General features: G+C 43.0%; 2 protein-coding genes across 3 annotated transcripts in view; one reads left to right on the plus strand and one right to left on the minus strand.

The window, feature by feature from the left end:
- The window catches only part of CSGALNACT1 (chondroitin sulfate N-acetylgalactosaminyltransferase 1), a 41,241-nt gene extending 38,983 nt beyond the window's left edge, over positions 1-2,258 (plus strand). For both annotated transcript variants that reach the window (XM_058837987.1, XM_058837988.1), the window contains 2 exons: positions 1,265-1,346; positions 1,699-2,258. In XM_058837987.1, the coding sequence (XP_058693970.1) occupies positions 1,265-1,346; positions 1,699-1,982 (366 nt within the window). In that variant the 3' untranslated portion in view covers positions 1,983-2,258. The remainder of the gene's footprint in view (positions 1-1,264; positions 1,347-1,698) is intronic.
- Positions 2,259-5,604: 3,346 nt separating this feature from the next.
- SH2D4A (SH2 domain containing 4A) lies at positions 5,605-16,103 on the minus strand. The gene is made up of 9 exons (XM_058838948.1): positions 15,587-16,103; positions 14,661-14,820; positions 13,983-14,145; positions 11,858-11,923; positions 11,316-11,451; positions 9,887-10,103; positions 9,350-9,480; positions 8,726-8,946; positions 5,605-7,213 (listed from the first exon to the last, which is right to left on the minus strand). The coding sequence occupies exons 1-9, from the start codon at positions 15,759-15,761 to the stop codon at positions 7,121-7,123; spliced, it is 1,362 nt and encodes a 453-aa protein (XP_058694931.1). The 5' UTR covers positions 15,762-16,103; the 3' UTR covers positions 5,605-7,120.
- Between the last annotated feature and the right edge of the window lie 3,779 nt (positions 16,104-19,882).

Consider the following 19,882-nt stretch of genomic DNA (forward strand, 5'->3'; position numbering starts at 1 on the left):
GCCACTTGCCCTAATGGGAAATAATAATGCTAATGCACATGAGTAGCTTGCTGCAAGGACATTGTGATAGATGCTTCTTGTTACACTGCAGGCCTGACAGATACAATCTTGTTTCCTTTTAATTTGCTTTTTCAGTGACTTGACTTTTTCAAGGAAAGGAGAAATGAGAAATGAAATGTATAGCAATGTGAGCAGTAAAATAAATTTTTTTAAAAAGCATTTGAAGTGACAGGAGTTATGAACAAAAATGGGAGGCATGGATGAGAAATCAGGAGAGAAAATTTTGGAAGAGCCATTTCTTCATAAAGGGAATACTGGGATTTGTAAATCCAGAAATGGAAATTCTCCTCCCTCATCTTCTGAAATTCTGTCACAAGGAAAGTTAAGATTTTCCAAAGCAGCTGCTAAGGGATAGGTTTCTAACCAGACATTCAAGAGTGTAAAGTACTGCTGACTTGCTCAGAAGATTTAAATGCCTGTCCCAGTCCTGTGAAGCTCTTGGATGTCTCACAGATTGGGTTAGGTCACTCACATGCATGAATTATGACCTTAAGATCTGTACTTGGATATCTCCTTTTCAAAATTATAGCCATGGTTTCTCAGTTCTCTGATTTTCTACCTGTAATACATAATGTTTCCATTGTCCATCTCAGGAAGGCAGACCATTCATTTTCACAAAGGCTTTTATGGGACATATATCTATCACCCAGCATTTCTGGAGTTCAATTTTAGATGGATATATCAGTTCTGTAATGGAAAATTATTCTTGTTACTCAAAATTAACGTAATCCAAAAGGTGTCGGTTGTGTGATCAGGTTGGAACCACTGTTTTCTTTCTTGTAGTACACAATGCAGATGCCATCATCTGCTCTGACAGCAGGGTCTGGATTCCCTGGTTTACCAATATGTTTCTTACATCAGGTGTGAATCCCACAGAAACCAACAATTTTGGAGAATGCTTTGCCTGCAAAGAAGTAAACTCCAGAGGTGTGATATTGTTCTACTTGGTCTACAACAGCAGGAGCAGAGCAAAACCTGTTGTTCTGGATCAGGAGTGTTATCCATGATAGCTAAGAACACAGATGTTTCGGGGTGGGGCTGATATATCCAGCGAGTATCTACAAAAACAGGTTCAGAACCAGCTGTGGATTCACGTGGGGAAGAATAAAAGGGCAGTTGCTCCTATTTCTGACCATATTCAGGTCAGAATCTCACTCTGAAATAATTTCTACTTCTATGTAAACATTCCTTTCTCTCCATGCAGATTATTAAAAAAGAAACTGGATTTTGGAGAGACTTTGGTTTTGGGATGACTTGCCAGTACAGATCTGATTTTATCAATATAGGTAAGAAAAATAACACTCCAATACCCCTGCCTTTTTGCTAAAACATAGAAAATTATGATCAGTCTCCCTTTCCTTTGCCAGTATATCTGTGTCACTAATTTGCAGCACTGCTGTGGTTAGATTTTCCTAGGTGCCATAGAATTATTAGAATCTAAGCACTGCTTACAAATAAAATTACAAATAAATAATTTTTCTCTAATAGTGAAAGATTTGAAAATGGGAAATTTGATGTTCACAGAAAATTTGTGTGTTTTAAAGGGTTGGCTGGAACCATAAAAGAGCTGCAGTGCAATTAATAGCATCAAGTTTGCTAATGGATTTCTAGTTTTATTTTGAGTTTTGTTTGTGTCAGGTGGCTTTGACCTGGACATTAAAGGCTGGGGTGGTGAAGATGTGCATCTGTACCGCAAGTACCTTCACAGCAACCTCATGGTGATCCGAACACCTGTCAGGGGTCTCTTCCATCTGTGGCATGAAAAGCAGTGTCTGGATGAGCTGACTCCAGAGCAGTACAAAATGTGCATGCAGTCCAAGGCCATGAATGAGGCTTCTCATGGCCAGCTTGGGATGCTTGTTTTCAAGGAAGAGATTGAGACACACCTTCATAGACAGAAATTGAGCAGTAAGAAGACCTGAATCCACAAAGGGAAGTTAAAAGCCTCTGAACTGGACTTAAGGGTGTTTTGGAAAAGAGGTTTTAACTGGAAAAGTTGGGATGAGACTGAAAGAGGATGGAGATTCCAGCAGGATGGTAGCAAAAGAAGAGGGAAAGCATCTATCCTCCCTACTTTTGTTTTTATTCTAATGGGGCTTTTAAGTACTCCATTATCCTGACTGTTCAGCACTTGCTTCTGGAGAAGACTTGAAGACTTGAGATTCAAGGTCACATCACAGAGACAATGAACATTATGTGGTATTATGTGACCAGTGTGGTATTCACACTAACAAATGCATGTGCTTTTCCTTTGAAATGTTTGTAAGATGTGTACAGTTATTTAAAGGACTGACCTTTTGGTGGGCCATTATTTACGAGTTATTTTCTACATTTAACTTGACATATCTAAAAAGGGCTATTTTTGAATAAGTACAGAAACTCCTGCTCTGAGAAGGACATCTGATTGTTAACCATGGTAAAACTGGAGTGACCAAAAATAATTTTCCTTTAAGGGGCTGGGAGGGGGGAAACAGCAGCAGTGCATTAACAGGCCATTCCCAGTTCATCCAGAGAAAGAGGTTTCTCAGAAAGTGCTTTCTAAAGTTAAGAAAGAGAAAATCTTACTGGTCAAGTGTGATGGTTGAAAAACACTGGAGTGCACTGTTTGTTCTTCTCTGTGTTCAGTGAACCAAAAGCAATGAGCCACATCTGTATCATGTGAATAAGTTAGTGTAATTCTGCTTTAGAATGCTGTATGTATTTCAAGATTTATTTTTAAATGAAATTTGTTTCCCTTGGGAATTATTTTGCTATACTTCAGGTTTTCTACTTCTAGCCTTAGTAAGAAATAGTACAGCCTTCCAATGCTTGGAAAATACTCTGCAGATCTGTTTCTGTGGATGGGAACTGGGTTCAGATAAATGATTTTTCTACACAACCTGGGCACTGGAAGGCAGAAGCTTTATCATGCAGAAGAAAAGGAAATACATATCAACTTGCAGTACTGATTTAGCAGGAGGCTTTAAACTCCAAATGCCAGATACCAACAGTGATGAACATTTTCTGGTTTTATACCAAAGTATTTCTTCTAAACCAAATACAGAGTCTTGCCCAGGGTATGGAAAGCTTTTTGTAATTAACAAAATAAAGTTTTGTGATGGACTACTGGACTCTGCAAATTCTCTTATGATAATTACAGGTACTAATTGTAAAAATTAGCCATCTTCTTAATAGTGTTTGTTGCAACTGCCTAAAACTGTTGAAAGTCCGAGTTACTGCTCTTGTAAAGCATTTTCTTTTCATGCTGATAGCTATTTACCATTTTAATATATACTAGCCAACAAAAACTGCATGGGCTTGTAAATCCCATTTGCTCACCTAAATGCTGTTTCTCTGAGCAGTCTCTTTATTTTATAGATTCAGATTAATTCAAGGCAGTCTGAACCAGATTCTAATTTGATTTTTGGCTTGTAAAAGCTGGGGAGAAGAAAGGTAGTACTGAACAATAAGTGAACCACTCTTTGTTGTGCAGCTCTGCAATAGAAAGAGCACTATGAACCTCTTTTGAAAGCACTGTGTGCACGTTCTGCAGACAGAGACCATGCTGCTGTAAGTACCTTTTCCTTGGACAGGTTTATATGTGTTTGTCTTTTGTTGGTGCAAAGGATCTGCATTGCACTTGCCTTGCAAATGACGAAGTGTCCAAAAGCACAAAAAGGATAGAAACTTTGTGTACTTTAAAACCTCAACCCCCAAAATACATCACTTACTACGGAAACTTCAGCAATCACTCAAGTAGATCCTTCAAAGAACTGTTTTGTTCCCAGAACGTGTGACAAATTATTTATAAAGTATTGTATTGATGAAGTAACTTTACAAACATTATGCAATTGGAGGAGACAGGTATGGCTTGTTGAGTGCAATATGCAACTTGGTAGCTGTTTCAAGGCAAAAGTTGTTCCTTCTGTCCCACTTAAACCTGAACTTTAAACTGGGTGTTGTATACTATGAAAGTTTCGTAATCATAGCCTACCTCAAGCTTCACCTTAACTATTTCCATGATGGTTTTATTCAGTGTTCCCTGAGCCGCATTCGTAGAGCAGGACTAGACCAGATGATCTCCAGATGTCCCTTCAAACCTCTATTAGTCTCCAGTTCTAAGCACTGGGCAGCTGTAAATTCAGCACTTCATTACTTGGGGTACCTTTGCAAACACGTCATCTGGATCCTGTCAGAGTTTCGCAACTTATGTTTTTAAATAGCACCTTTGTGATTTTCATGTGTATCCTTTTCCACAGAGATGCCATTCCTCTTACCAGGAATAATACTGTCTATGCAGTTTCTGTTCCTTGGCTGCACGAGACAGTTTTGCAAGAGCTGAGATGGTATCAGTGATGGAGAGATGCAGCCCTTAGTCATTGGCCACATCAGTGATGTGCAGGGCAACCAAATCACAGCAGAGATCTGGCAGGGCTCTCTTAGAGGTGGAGACTGCACTGAGAGGAGAGGTGAAGAACAGCATGAGAAAGGGAAGCTGCTGTTACTTACGTTTCTGTCAGCCAAGTGGAGATCTAACTGGGTCTTCCAGCCCAGTGAGAAAAAGGTGAAGTCCAAAAAGAGCAGCCAACAGAACAATAGATTTTGTTATGAAGGTCTCTATCTTCCTTGTCCCCAGACCAGCCTGTGATCTTTCTCAAAATGACAACTGATTAGATCTTCATTGAGGAGGGGCTAGAGATGGCTCTGTGCAGGTGGGGAGGCCATCCATGGACTCCTTGTTCTTTTACTTTTTGATGACTGCAGCATGCTCTGGCTAAAGGCATTGAGCAAAACAAATCACCATGCTCCTCCAGGATTCATGATCTCTCTAGCAAGCAATTTTCAAATTGACTCCTCTTGTAATCCTTGCACAGCATCCTTTGAAGAAGGAAAGATTCTACAGAGAAACTGCCAAAGTCATGTCATCACCCTTGATTCTCAACTGCTCTAAGGCATCCTTGTTACACAGACTTTCAGAGTAACTGGATTTTGGAGCAATAGAAGAGCCAGCTTTGAGGGGATTTGTTCTAGCAATGTAGTTGCCTTCACAGTCAGTGCAGTAATCTAAATGTTCATATTTCTTGCCTCACAGCAGAAAAGTGGGTCTTTGAAAAACTGAGGCATGACTCAAACATGTGGGATGATGTGAACATGTATAGTGGTTTTCCCTGAGCTGTACTGAGACAATATTTGCAAATAAGTAATCTAAAGTAATCTAAAGGCAGTGAATCTACTGGTCCACTTGTCAGCAGGTTCAAGCCCTGAGGAGTTTTACTAAAGATCTTAGAGCTAAAATTGATTATGTCCTGCTATAGCCATGCCAAATCGGCCTGCATATTATTTTGCAAGTTAACACCCTGCATCTCAAAATGCCTTTTTAGACCATATTTTTCCCTTGTCTTTACCAGCCCATAGGTCTGCAAAATACTTCACAATTTGTCTCAAGCAAGATATCAGCTATGGCACATTCTTCACATGAAAACAGATGTTTTTCTGAAGGACCTTTCATTTTTGACCATATTTTTAAAAGAAACAGTTCATAAAGAGGGAAAGAGGGATTTCCCCCCCCCCCCACAAATAATCTATCACTCTTTCTCAGGATTGATGCAGATTATATTGAAATTATCTCTCTGATACATGCGATGTATTGCTCAAGAAGCTCATTAAGTCATTTGCAGTGGCAGAGTGTTTTTATGTTCAGAATCTCAGTTTATATTAAGGCTTTATTTCTAGCAAGTGACACCTGCTGTGACTGGAGTGCAGTTATCCCCTCTTTTTTGGAATGGAAACTGCCTATCAGCATAGCTGTAAATTTTAAGACCAGATGATCAAAATTTCTTTAAATCTGTATTCTGCAAAACCCAGATTAATGCAAGGCTGAAAGATTTGACTGCTTCTTCAAGTTGAGTAGCCCTGATCTAACAGAAAAAAGGGAACAGGTAAAAACAGGTAAACAACTGAAACAAGATCAACTCTTGTTCACTATTTGAGGATTGTGCCTCTAAAAAATGATGTTTGCAGATTCACACCACAACCCTCAGCTGCAGAGTTTGTCACGTGCAACAACATGAGTGAACCTGTATGAAGATTAATTTGTTATGTGATTCTGTCCAGGCTCTCCCCCAGTCTTCGGAATGATGTATTTAAAGAGCATTGTAACAGATAAGAAGAGAGAACATTATGTTGAAAGAACAAGTTCTATGATGAAGTTTACACCAGATGCATCTCAGTAATCGGGACACAACTTGCAATAAATAGCTACATTTTGGAAAATAGCACTCTTTACTGGCAAAAACTCTTCTGTAAACTGCATTAATACTGATATAGGTGCTCCTTCTTACATATTTAGGCTCTTTACATGTGATAGTCATTCATACAAATGCCTTTGTCCCACCTCCTTTCCTTTTCAAAAAGGATAATCCCTCTCAATGCAGAAAGGCCTGTGTGGGAGTTAAATATAGGTTAAAAGAGTGAGGATTCACAGGCTAGAGGAGTTTTAAAAATGCACTCTTCATGGAAATCTCTTGTCACAGAGAGCACTTTTCACTGAAAGGCACTCAGGGTTTGCTTGGATGTTTGGCTGAACATCCTTCCTTCCAAGGACACAGCATATTATAGAATTAAGCTTCACATTGTGCAAATTATATATCAAGATCAATTCAACTCTCCAAGTGGTTTTGAGCCTTCAGGAAGGTATAATCTCATTCAACTGTAGGTACTAATCTATTTCCCAGATGGCACACAACCTTGCATTCAAGAACAAAAGGCAGCTTGAATACAGAAATCCTCCAAGTAACATACAAAACCCACTGAAAATCCATGGCAGTATCTCTCTGTTCAAGTGATTACTTCAGCAACTCATTCTCTCCATCTTGTGGTACGTATTCAGGTGCTTTGCAGCTTGCTGGGCTGATGCATCCTGTAGCTCACAACAGTACTTATCCTCCTACTATTTTTTTTGTGAAGGACACAAAATAGAGGCACATATGGTTTCAGGTACATATCAGCAGCTCTAGTTCCAAGTTCAGTTCCAAGTTCTTTGTGAATACATGTCTGGGGCTGCCCAGCGAGATGGGGAGGTTTACTGAAAGAGAGAGATGTAATCTGGCTCTTGGTCCTCTTGGCCACATGGGTAAAGCAGCAGCTCCTTCCCCAAGGAAGTGATGGGTTCATCCTGTTAATATAGGATATGATCAAACACCAGCTTTCAAACAGACCCTGCCTGTCTCAACTTCACGAGGTGGACAGCAGTCTTCCTGCCTCTATTATGGTGTGGATGTGTTCCCACCACTGTGTGATACAGCTCAGTTCCTGGAGAACTCAGGAAAGGGCCCTCTGCCCTCTGTCTCCATAATACACTCTCTGTGCTCTGTGCCATAACTCAGTGACACAACTCTGGCAGTTCTAGGAAAGAGCTGTGCTCATCCCTGAGGAGACTACAGCTTCTCTGACATGGAGTGGTGCCCTGCCTAGAAAGTGCTGGAGCCAGGACTGTGCAGCATGCAGGTAAAGCAGAACCAGGGATTGTGGACTGTGCTTCTGGCTGTTTGTGGGAGGGACAAGGGTGGATTCCGGACAGAGCACACACCCTTTACTTAGGCAAGTCCTGTTCTAAGCAGGGAATTCCCTGATAGTACAGTCTCTGCTTCCAATGTCATTCTCCATCCTAGCAACAGATGCCTGTGGGGACTGCCTTCTTCCATGGACACCTAGTGGTGATAAACAGAACCCAATGTGGCACTTTGGCAGAGTGGGTTCATCTGCCCACACATGCTGTAGTGCAGGGGGTCGGCAGGATTCTTTGCAGACTGTGGGCTTGACTCCGTATTTTATGTAGCTATGCACAGCCAGGCTTTAAATCCTTTAGCTCTGGTAAAATAGCTGTATAGCTCTTGCTTTTAATACTGTCAGCCTGAGCTGTAAAAACCATGCAAGAAGCAAGTTCAGGCAGTCCAGGCAGAGTTCCATAGAGCAAATGAGCACAGCTATTGTTCTCATGTCCAGTTTTGTTTAGCCATGTCTGTATTAAGCTAGGCACTTCTTTAAAAGAAACAGAGATTTTAAATGAACCTATGAGAAAAATTATTGTTCTGTCTCTGGACAGATCCTACAGTAAAGAAATGAACAATCCATCTGGCTCTCCTTGAAACCCATGTAACTGCGGTCAGCACTGGTAAACACCACTGTTATTGTTGCAAGAGCCTAACAACCTTCTTCCTTCCCTTCTGTATTTTTATCTTTGCTCAATACCACCCTTTGCCTGCTTTGAGATTATAAAGATACCTTGCTCTTTTTTGTGCTGAAGCTGAAGGTAAGCAGGTTTTCATGTTTACCCAACTCGCCCCTTAACCACAGAGGGAATACAAAAGAAAGAAGTTTGCATGAGTATGCTGTCACCTCTCATCAACATTTCTACTAAGTAGCTTGTAAGTAACTTGGGCCCTGCATGCAAGGTATTCTGTGTGCTTGATGGTGAGTGAGCCAAGTCTAAGATACCTGTGATATATTAGGTCACTTGGGCTGTACCAGTCAGGCTGACATACCCTTCTGGAGCAGCGCACAGGATCCCCAGCAGCAAATAAAATGGATCTAGTTACTTACTTCAAAACAACTGAATCTATTCTTTCTTATTTCAAAGTGTCCTGAGGCAATTAAGCAGTTAATGAATGCATTGCTAATTGTTCACCTTGTGGTAGTCTACAAGGTCAGCCAGCATTGAATGTTGCAGCTGGTCCACTCCCAGGAAGCTGTAGGAATCACTGGAGGCATCAATGAGGAAATGTTTACATCCTTCCATAGACCGATAGGAGAGCACATAACCTTTGATTTTCTCACTGACCCGGATCAGAAAACTCCCTGGTACTGTTTTATTCAGAAGCTCTTCTGCTTTCTTAGAGGTTAGGATACCTATTCAAAACCAAAACACAAAACTGAAGAGAGAAAAGCATTTGTGCAGGACTGGACAGAACAGTTCTCACAAGAAATCTGCTCTAAAACCAGTCCATGGCACTTCCATCACTTTCACTGTTTTCTTGCCCAGTAGCCCAGGAAGAAGAGTGCTGCCATTGCTAGTAACAGGCCATGGCCAACTGCTCTTTGTTAACTGTTGAACTCTTGGCCAATGATGAATGACAAGCATGGAGAGCTTGAAAGGGCTGTTGCTGTGTTGTGAGAGAGAATGGTATTGTAGTTGTTGTATGTTGATTCCAGTATAGAAGCTTTACTCCCAAGCCCAGCCTGTGTTAGCAGCCATGTTAGCAGAAAAAACTCCTTGAACAATTGGGTTGGGTTGGAAATTCCCAGGACTCACCATGGAACCAAGGTGCTATTGTGTCTGTAGTTTTCAGATAGCCAGCTCGGAGAGGGAATTGCTCCTCTTTGAACCACTTGATGATACTTTCTTCTGTGGAATTGGAGATTGTCCTCTGGACTCCCTCTTTCCTGTTAGAAAAGACCTCTGGTTTGTGCATCAGATTCAAATGACAGGTTTTGAGTCCCTGTGCAGGACTTATATTTTGCTTAGGATTTTAAGACCAGTCCTAAACAGGCAGCTTACACCAGTTCAGGTGTATGGAATATGGTTTTCAGTGGACATCTGTCATCATAGCAGCTCTATGTGTTCCAGGCTGAGGACACTACTAACTAAACCAGTTACCCTCCAGGAATGAACACTTGAAGGCCTCATCACACCCTAGGCTAGGAATATAGCCTAGGCTCTGTATTTTTCCCTGCTGGGAGTCTCTTCCACACAATGGGGAGAGCTAACTATTCCCTTCTCAACCATCCCATGCTAGAGCAAAAGAATCTCATCCCTTCTCCTTTCCACAGTGCACAGGGGCTTCCTTACCTAATCACTCTCCCATTTGCTGCAGCAGGAGGTGGAAGTTTAGGCTTGGGGGGAAGGGGTGGATATTGAAGTGGTCGCCGATCTCCTGCTGTGGCACCCTTGGAAATATCTGCCTGCTTCCCTCTGTGGATGCCCTGCAGTGAAAGTCTCCTGTAGTCATCTCTGGCTTGCCGTGCAAGGGAGCGTCTCTTCTCATCTGCTGCCTTGGATTTCCGCACTGGAACAAAAAAGGAGTCTCACAGGAGCAAACAAGCAGCAAGTTTAAAGCTTGCTACCCTTTGGCCATTTTCCTGCTTGATGAAATGGAAGAAGAACCCGTTTCACAAACTGAAAGATTTATTCAGTTGTGAGACCATTTGCCACATGTCTCCCAAGTGTTAAGTGTCACAGTTTTTATTCTTTTAAAAGATTAAAAACCAGTTTTTTTCTGGGACAAGATTAAAAATCTGTGCACTTTTTCTTGGTAGCAGGTCCCTTTGTACTTAGAGACTTCTTGGTTTTGTTTCAGATGCTGACTCCTGGTTCAGACATGGATTTCTGTAGTGCCTTTCATGTAAACTGTTGGGGATGGGCTTATGGAGTTGAAGCTGCTGAAATGACCCCAAATCAATCATTTGAAGGACTTGAAAATGCTAATTAATTTTGGAGGGTGGGAAGTAGCCTTGCTGAAACTAATATGGAAAGTGGAGAACTTGACTGTGTTTTTGTTTGGGTTTTTTTTCCTGAAAAGCTGCTTTGATTGTCTAGGTCCATCTCACCCTGGAGTCTGTACAAGTAACCAGCTCTCCAGTCAGTGTTTTTTTTTTATCAGTGAGAAAAATAAAACCCCTAGACTGAAGTGGAAACAACTGGTGGTACAGCATTGCCATCTACTGAGCAGCAGGAGAGGAGCTGGGAAGGAAAGTGCATCAGGTTCTCCTTCAGGAAGCATTTGGCAGCAGTGATGGATGCTACTGCAAGTCTCATGCTGTTTGCCATTTTTCTTTCTATCATTTGGATTCATTACATGAGACAGTGCAGCAGGGCTTTACTTAGGTGGGATCATGCTGGAATGACAGGGAAGCCCATTTTGATTAGTCCCTGTTACCCATTATCCTTGTCCTCAAGAGCAACGTTACTGCAAAGTCCTACAAAAGGCCAGCTTCTAGTTTAAAGTTAATTGTAGTGGCTATGCTCATGTGGCTCCTATCTGTTGCTTGTTTTAACATAGTGTCAGTTGGAAAAGCTTTCCATTTCCCTGCCCAGGTCTAGTCTCAATGCTGCATGGACCCAGAAATATTTCTGTTAATACAGCCCTGTATTTCTTGGCAATACTCTCCACCCTCTGACCTATTATTCAGTTCTAGTATGGCAGGAGAAGGGTTGAGATGACCCACAGAGCCCTAGGATTTCTCAAGCCTTATAGGAGAAGGTAATTTTAAGATCTTACAGAATTCCTGCCATTCAGGCTCATTCTCATCTGATTTCTGCAGCGTTCTCTGGCTCTCTGTGCTGGAGTGGCTCTGTGGTATTGGCTCCTGGGGGGCTGTGATCTCTTCTGAATTTTTCCTCTGTGCTTCCTTCATCTATGAAAGAAACAGTATGTTCAGCTTTGTCTCAGGCAAGTTTTAGCCCTGCTTTTTAGCTATCCTTGAAATACTGAGAACTCTATTCTTTACAATGAATCCCTCCAATTTCAACAACATAGAAACCCTCTGTCTTTACTGCAGGTAACAACCAAGGCAGGAATGAAAAACACCGAAAATCATCAGGAGCATCTCCCTGTGCTACTCCCCAGTCTGCCAGCCTGGCCTGCTTTGTATCATCTCCAAATCATCACACCACACATGAGGAGCATGGCAATACCGGATAAAACTGGTCCAAAAGGTGACAACATTCTTGGCTCACATGAGGCTCTGAAGCTGATTGGGACTTTAGGATAAAGCACTGACCCCACTCAATGTGTTAGGAACATCATAGGTTGCCACTTACCTGTTGGAAACTATGCTTCCTCACATGGCAATCTGCCAGCATCTGATGAACATTTCTGGTTCCCCTCTGAGCAGAGCAAAAGAGTAGTGAGAAATAAATGTGACATTAGGACAATTGCTCTTTTTTGGTGCAATAGGTGTTTAAGGCAAAAGCAGTTATGTGACATTTGTTAACTAATTTTGCCAGCCTGCTCTGACAATCACTGGGGGCGTTTCCCATCACACTTGGCCATACATGGCACAGGAGGAAAACTCAGGTGTGTCAAGATTGCCATAAGCATGCCTAGATTTGCTAAGCAATGCTCACAAGTGCTCCCAGGCAGCAGTCCCTTTCTTCCCTTCCTCTAAAGCAACCCCTTGCAGAACCTGCTGTCTACAGCTTTACCTGCCTGTGCATGTTTGCAGCTGTGGCTGGGTTGCTGCAAACTCATACTTGACAAACTGATCCAGCTGGCTGGATATTTTGTGTTCTCTCTTCCCTGAAAACCAGCCAAGCTGCTCTGCCAGCAGCCCCTAGCTGAGAGCTGCCTCTGCAGACAAACTGTTAGGTTTGGCTTTCAGTAAACACCCACCTACCTCCCCATCAGACCCCCCCTGCCTCCCATGGCACAACAACTGATGAGTTAATTGTACTATACTGCTTACCAAGGTCACACTTCCTCTTAGCTCCATCAACTACTTGGCTAATATTTAATATGAGCATGGCTTTGCAATTTCCCCTGTCCTCAACAGGAAACTAGGAACTTCAGATATGTGTGAAGCAGCATTTTTTCATAGATCACCCCTATTCCCTGCAGCATGATACCTGGATCCCTCTGGTTAAATCAGAGCTAGATCTCAGAGAAAACATTTTAAAGCAGGAGATGGGAAAATGCCTCTCTAGGAAAAGGCCTAGAAAATACAACAGGGGACTTCAGTCTGGAGCCCTCCTTCTAACAGCAAAAGGCCCAGAAACCTGGGAAAATTTACTAATGATATGACAGAAAGGAAAGGAAAATATACAGTCCCCATCTATTTCCATGTGCAAGACTTTGAAGGGAGGTTAGATTTTTGGTGGTGGCTTGTTTGTTTTTGTTTTTTTTGTTTGTTTGATTGGTTGGTTTGTTGGTTTGGGGTTTTTTTGCCAGCTTTGACTAATAAGTTCCTTCGAAAAAAAATCTCCCACATAGTTGCTCAACTTCAGCAAACAGTGCAGAGAAAAACCCCATGTGACTCAGAGGCTTTTGATAAAGGAGACAATCACTCTGAATTCCATTCACTGTTTTGGTAGCAGTAGGAGAGCATTTTGCCAAAAGCCAACCTTCTGTTATCATACTTTTTCTACCAAAGTATGGAGTGGCTGTACGATAAAAGAATATACACTATTCATACAAGTTCATGAATGAAAACTGCAGAATGAGACTGGACTTCTCCCATTAAATTGGCAGGGTGTCCTGTTCCTTTTGTTCAACTGTGGTTGCATGGGTAGTTAATTTAACTCTTCTTTTTTTCCTTTCTCTGCAAATGGCTTTTTGTAGTTAGTTAAAAAGCACAAATGTATTTATTGCTGGAAAAAATAGTTCTGTAAAGAAACACCACAGGAAAGCAGACACTGTATTACTGCATTTGGAGCTGTCCTATGCTATTAAGGTCATAAGCTTTTTTCTGTATTAGAAGATAAAAAACCCCAAGAACCGCCTAAAATATGCATGTCAGATGATGCTGGTAAAATTATCTTCATTTGTTCTTTTATAAAAGTAAATGATTTGTCACAGGGCTGTGATCTTCCATTTAAAGATCCTAGGATAGCCTCCCTGGTCTTGCCCCAAAAGCAATCCAAACCAGCCAAAGTGCAGAAGGGAAGGTACTGCACTCCTTGTTTTATCCACAGAGAATGAAAGCAAAGGAATTCAGAGTAATTTATCCATTGATGCAGAGCAGATCTATCCCAGCTGAGAATAGCACATGGACCTCCCGAGTCTTAAGGAAGGATGTAACAACATGGTTTCCTCTCTTCTGTAGAAGAAAAACTTTTACAGATAGATGTATTTCTCCTTCAGATTTGTGTTTACAGCAACCAGGATTTGCTGGACTCCCTAGACCTCAAAAAACATGTGTCTTATAGTTATGGGAAAATGGAAAACTACCTTTGCGAGCTCCTGGCTTTTTCCTACTGTATCAGTATCAGTCATTCTTCTCTCATGTTCCTCCTTTTTCTCTGCAGTGTGTTTTTTATTCCCATGAACATCTGTCTCAGCCAGAAGTCCTGGCTGTGGGTGTAAAGACCATGTTGCAGAAGAGTCAGTCTCTCTGAAATGCAAGAGAGAGAAGATTTAGGAGGGAGTCACTTTCTGATGTCTGAGCATCTTGTGAGGAGGCTGCATGTGAGCAGAGCAGGGCTGCAATGAAGCCACATGTGCACAGGCAGTTTTATCTACAGATCAGGTAGGCGAGTAATTAAATTAAAGACTTGTGGTGAGTAACTGTTGTCCAGCTGTACCTGCACACCTGCTGGTGAATCAGAGCGATCCAAGCCTGTCACCTGCTGCAGTAACAGCATCAGCATTTCCTGTGGTCTGCAGAGGGTCCCACGCAGAAGCCATGTCACAGGAGACTCAGTGAGCTGGGGCAAGTCTCAGGCTGCAGCTGGTCTCTGCTAGCATTGTGTGCCCTCTCAGAAAGCCAGCCTGAGCCTTTTGCCAACAAGGCTAGTGTCACAGTGCTAACCACAGCCCCTACAGAGAAGACTCCAGCTCATGTGTCCTCAGACAAAAGCCTCCTCCTCCATATTTCCTCACTGAGTCCTTCAGCTGAAGGGTGCTTACCTGCCCTCCTGGCCTTGCTCTCTCTCTAAGCGCTTTGCTCTTTGTGCCTGGATCTCTTCACAGATGGCTGCATAGGATTTATCTGAAGGATGCTCACCCATCACCCAGACCCACACTTCATTGTCAGCACCGAGTTTCCACGTCACTGACTTCCTGTTGGCTGGAAAAGAAGCAGCTCTTTGGCAAATGCTCTTTGCTGGGTAAGTCTTTGCAGGGTCTGTGTTGCACCTGCTGTGCCCTACCAGCTGCTGTTGGTGAGTCCCCCCAAAAGCAACTGTACATGAAAAAAGCTTGACTGGGAGGCAGCCCACACTTGCCAGTTTTTTCAAACCCTTGAGCCAGGTCAGTGAAGGAGGCATTTCTGAGTCTGGGAGCAAAGAAGAAGAATCACCACTATTGCTTTTCTTGCTTTAATTCCTGACCACTGTCCTCTCCAAACTGTGTGAGAGTGAGCTACCTGCAAATAGAGGATGTGGGGAAGATCTGGAAGAAGAGATCTCTCTTCCTAGCAGCTGGAATGCTGTGCAATCCTGGGAAGAGAACTTCAGATCTAAAATCTCAGTGGGAACTGCCCATCAGATCTGGTGCCTCAGGAGAGATATTCAAATCCATGGTTATGTTAAAGACAGATTTGGAGGCACCATTTAGTGGGAAACTTAATGAGATGCATCTCCTGGGGGCAAATAAGCCGTGTCTTCCCAGCTAGGGCAGTTGAGCAATTTGGTCAAGGACAGAATGTCTGGGCCAGGGAGTAAAAACCATTGTGTGCCTGGCCAAAACTACCCTGTCATGTTTGGAAATAAGCCTATGCCATGTCCCTTGGAGAAGAAATTGCTCTAAGGATACATTATTTCCTATTTCTAGGAAGCAGTTGACTAGGCCAGATATGTGCCAGAGGATGAAGCAGCCAGGAGACAGAGACTTACCTTTTCTTGGCAGTGGCTTCTTTGCTGAAATCTTTTCTGCAGCAGCTTCTCTTTCCTTCCACCGTCTGATCTGTTCCTGCCTCATCTTGAAGAAAAGGATCTGCTTCTGCTCCTCGCTGAGCTCTGCCAGCAGCTCCGGATCGATGTACATGTCTGATAATATCTGTTTCAGCATGGCTGCAGGTTTCACTTACGCACGTTCGTGGCGATGGTCTTCAGGGATCAGATCCTCTTCCTGGCTCCGACAAGAAAGAGTGCCTGCCCGTCTGAGACTGAAGTAGGAATGCAGGCGTGCCAGAGCAATTATACTTCTGTCTCTTTCCTTTTTTTTTTTTCAGCTCAGACTTCCTGCACAGACCAAAAAAAGTAAATAAGTAGCTTAAAACCTGCTGTTAAGATTCCTTGGAATAAGAGGTGAGCTCAGCTCTCATCCAGACCCTTCCCGCTCTGCAGTGAGAGCTGGCCAGAAGGGGCGAGGCCTGGAGTGGGGAGGTTGTGTTGATACTCTGATAAACCCAGCTGATAGTATATCAAAGAGAGAGAGCACTGCCTGTTAGTCATCAGAGGTGCGGCTTGGCTGTGCTCAAGAAAACATTCTTGTTGGGCAGGGAATCAATGAACCCATGACTAGTGGCTCCTCCTCTTTCCAAACAGGAAAACTTTGATGATCAAAAGCCCAGCCTGCCTCAATTTACCAAAGAAAGACAGGGAGGACCTTCGACTCTGCTTTTGAGGTGGGAATTTCAGGGTGCTCCCGTTCATCAAAGTCAGCCTCCCAGCAAGTCAAGGGAGCACAAGGAGGGCAGCTGGATTGAAGAAAGGTGATTTGGATAGCCAGTGTCCAAGACAGCTCCCACTCCAATCATCTTGCTGTTGCACCTGCCCACATGGTGAGCCTGGCATGGGACATCTGTGTCTGACAGGATGAAACTGGTGGGGAGAAGGGGCATCCCTGTTCCTGCCCATGATACCATCTCATGTCTAGTGCATGCTGGTAAGGTACCAACACCCACACAGCCTTGCTTTGTGCTCATGGATTTACATTTACAACGGAGATTTTACTGAAAAATTGGAAGGTCTCCTGTCACTTGGGAAGGTGACAAATGAGAAAGTAGAAATGTGGACTAAAGACCTTGAAAACAACTATTTTCCTTATCTTATCTGGATAATCTCAGAGAGATCAGGAGATTGGTTGGCAGTGCTTTTGGTGACATGGGGAGTCTGACAGCCACATATTAAGTGCAACACCAGAGCAGGGTGCCTGAATGGCCAGAGGTGGCAGGGGCTTCCTGGATAAACTCTTGGAAAATGTTGCCATCAGACTACAAAGAAAGTTAAAGCAGTGGGATTGTTCATGTCCTTCTGCACAAATCCTGAGAGTCTAAGGAACAAGCATGCTAGAACATAGCACAGTAGGTTGGAGGCAAAGGGTTATGGAGGCAGTATTGTGGAAATACAAAGGACACAGACATGGCAGAAGGAGCTGTGCCAGGGTGAAGTGGGACTACATATTAAATCAAGTTAATGGGATCAAATCAATTAGCCATCTTACAGGACTGGACTTCTAGGAACCCAAATGTTGGAAGAAAAGTGCTGGGAGCACCTTCAGCTTCACAGTATGACTGCTTGCCTCAGGACAAATAAAATAACAAAGAAGGAGTAGTAGACAAGCCAGCAAGTGAAATACTGAAGCTTTCCAAGGAGCACACACAGAGCACATAATTATTTATATCAAATGGGACAGCTCAACAGCACCCTTCATAAAGTCAGACTGTCAGATCTGCTGCATTGGTCCACCTACCTCCATCTTGCACCCATGCTGGGAGCAAGCAGTCTGTCCCAAGCATCCCCCTGCTTCTGAATATGGCTTGCCTTAAAACTGCCAGAGACAGAGCTGGCTGGAGCCCACTGCAGTGAAATCCCCATGCACTTTCAGCAGGAGAAGCTTGAAAGGAGCTTGGAGCAGGGGAGGAGCTGTAGACAGGGAGACAAATTGCTCCTTAAGGACCTCAAGGCAACAACAGTGCAGATCATGGTCCCAAACATGCATTGTCTGCAGCAGAGGCCAGGAGCAGGAGCAAGAGTTGTGGGGAGGGTGCAGTGACCCAGGAGTTGGTGTTGTCTTCTGATTTCTATTTTGTTTCTCTGATTACAAAATACTTTCCCTGGTAAAAATGTTAACTTCATTCTAGAAGGAAACATGAAGCTGCTGCTCCAAATCAGTATGGATCTTATTTAAACAAATTATTTATTGATTTAAAAAAAGGTTTTTAGGGGAGGTGATCTGACTTGAGAAATGCTTTCTAAGTACCCACTTGATGGCAGAGTTTTTTCATACAAAGGGTCTTGGGCTGTCCTTGAGCCATGGAGGTGGCAGCTATAGAGAAGGAAGAGTTTTCTGGGACATGACACATGAGAATCCATCAGTAGAATGCATGCAGCAGCATGTCCATGGTGCTCTAGCTTCTCAGGAGTGGGAATGGCTTTGCTATGACATTTACTTAAAAGGACACAATGTGCTCTGCCATGTGCCTTGGTGACAAACCGGTCCCTCTTTCCATGCCTGGGGACACAGTGTGTTGGCAAGATGGCAAGGATGCTCAGCAAATGAGCCTCTCAGTACTGATGCAGTTTTGCAGAGTTGGATCTGCTTGTAAGACTGGTTGTAAGTGGAGATTTATAATGCTGTATGCCAAAGGTACCCTTTAAAGCACCAGCTGTTTTAACACTGGGAAATGACATCAGCATCTCGAGAGGTTTGCGCTATTTCTGTTTTAGCAGTCACTTCATTAAAGATCTAGGAGCTGGAAATCCTTGTAATCCGTCATATACTGTTCCCAAAGCCTGAATCAAAGCCATGTTACTGACACCTGGCTGGAAGTGGTTTTGCAGATGCTGTTCCAGCTGTAAGTAGCATATTTACAGCTCAAACTTAGTGCAGCCAAAGACTGCAGTAATGGCAGAGGGACCTTCAAGCAGGTAACTTGCAGGAAAACTCTGGTAGAGGTCCTGTTAAACTTTCTACTGTTTGCATTTTTTTCATAGGAGGGTAGGTGGGAGCTGGTTTTGTGGAGGAATAGAGATGGGAGTCACCAAAAATAGCAAAAACTAAGTGGGGGGATGTGGGAAGCCAAACCAGGGCTTTGTGGCTCTGCCACTCATATATAAGATACCCAGCCTGAAAGCCATAAGGGTAAACACAAAGCCTAAAATTCAAAGCCTAAACGTGCAAGGTCACACAGCATTTAGATCTCCTACTGGAGAGCAGCCTCTGCTCTGTGCTCCTGTAAATCATCTACCATGAACAGGGGAAACAAGTCTATGAATACACATGAAAGTGCAGTAGCTTTGAGAAGAACTGGCACGAGCTCCAGCTCACGTGTGCAGTGGGTGACACTTTGGACACGACAGGCTCACAAGACACTCCCACCTGGCCATACTAGTCCTGGTCCTCAGCATGAGTGCTGCCATCAGAGGAAAAGTTCCTCCAAGAAAACAATAGACAGACACAGAAAATCATAGATATGATTATCACCAAGAAATCAAACAGGACAGTGTAAATGTGCTCATTTTCAGCTATATATAAGGAGGCAGCTTATTCAACCTGCTGCACACATCTCCACTGTAAATGTGACAGCAATTGTAAACTAAAAATAACCCAAGAAACCCAACGGTGAGGAGGAAAGAGAACATAAGAAAGGCTGCTTCAGGGTACAGGCTGATTACCTAAGAGGATTTCTATTCTCATAAAGTAGTTTTCCCCTTAAAAGGCAGATTTGTTCAGTAAATGGTGGAACTATATTATTTTGAGTCAAGAGCTTCTCCTTGGAGCTGATTATTTGTTTAGTGAGAAGTAGCTTCAGAGACACCATTGGCAATTATTTTCTCTGATCAAGAGGCTGGACTGTGAGAATTCAACTGAATTTCCTTTCACTTGCCAAACAGCCTTGTAGCACTAGGAGGCTCAGGTTTTACTGGATTTCTCCAGTTCCAGCCACTCCAATGTCCTCAGCTCTCTTCCAGACTTTATGAAGTCTTTATTTCCCCAACCTTGCTCTGAGTACACAAGCCTTCATGGGTTAACTCTTACACATTGGTTAATAATTGTGTCAGAAAACATTTATGTTAGCAGCTGCACCAGCAAGGTTAGTACCAAAATATCCTTCTGTGCTTTGGGGTTTGGCTGTTCATTTGTTTGTTTTGTTCTTGTTTGTTTGGGGCTTTTTACAATCCTCATCCTGTTCTAAATAGGGGCGTGATTAATTCCTCTCTTTCTGTTTAATTTTGCTTCAGCCT

The sequence above is a fragment of the Poecile atricapillus genome, chromosome 4 (assembly GCF_030490865.1).
Source record: "Poecile atricapillus isolate bPoeAtr1 chromosome 4, bPoeAtr1.hap1, whole genome shotgun sequence".
Taxonomy (NCBI): Eukaryota; Metazoa; Chordata; class Aves; order Passeriformes; family Paridae; genus Poecile; species Poecile atricapillus.

What these genes read in the sequence shown, in the direction of transcription:
- SH2D4A (XM_058838948.1), bottom strand. Translation starts at nt 15,761, where the DNA reads ATGCTGAAACAGATATTATCAGACATGTACATCGATCCGGAGCTGCTG. An exon ending in GAAGCCACTGCCAAGAAAAG is followed by an intron (nt 14,821 to 15,586) that starts GTAAGTCTCTGT and finishes CTTCTTTTCCAG; the next exon opens with CCAACAGGAAGTCAGTGACG. An exon ending in AATAGCACCTTGGTTCCATG is followed by an intron (nt 8,947 to 9,349) that starts GTGAGTCCTGGG and finishes GGTTTTGAATAG; the next exon opens with GTATCCTAACCTCTAAGAAA.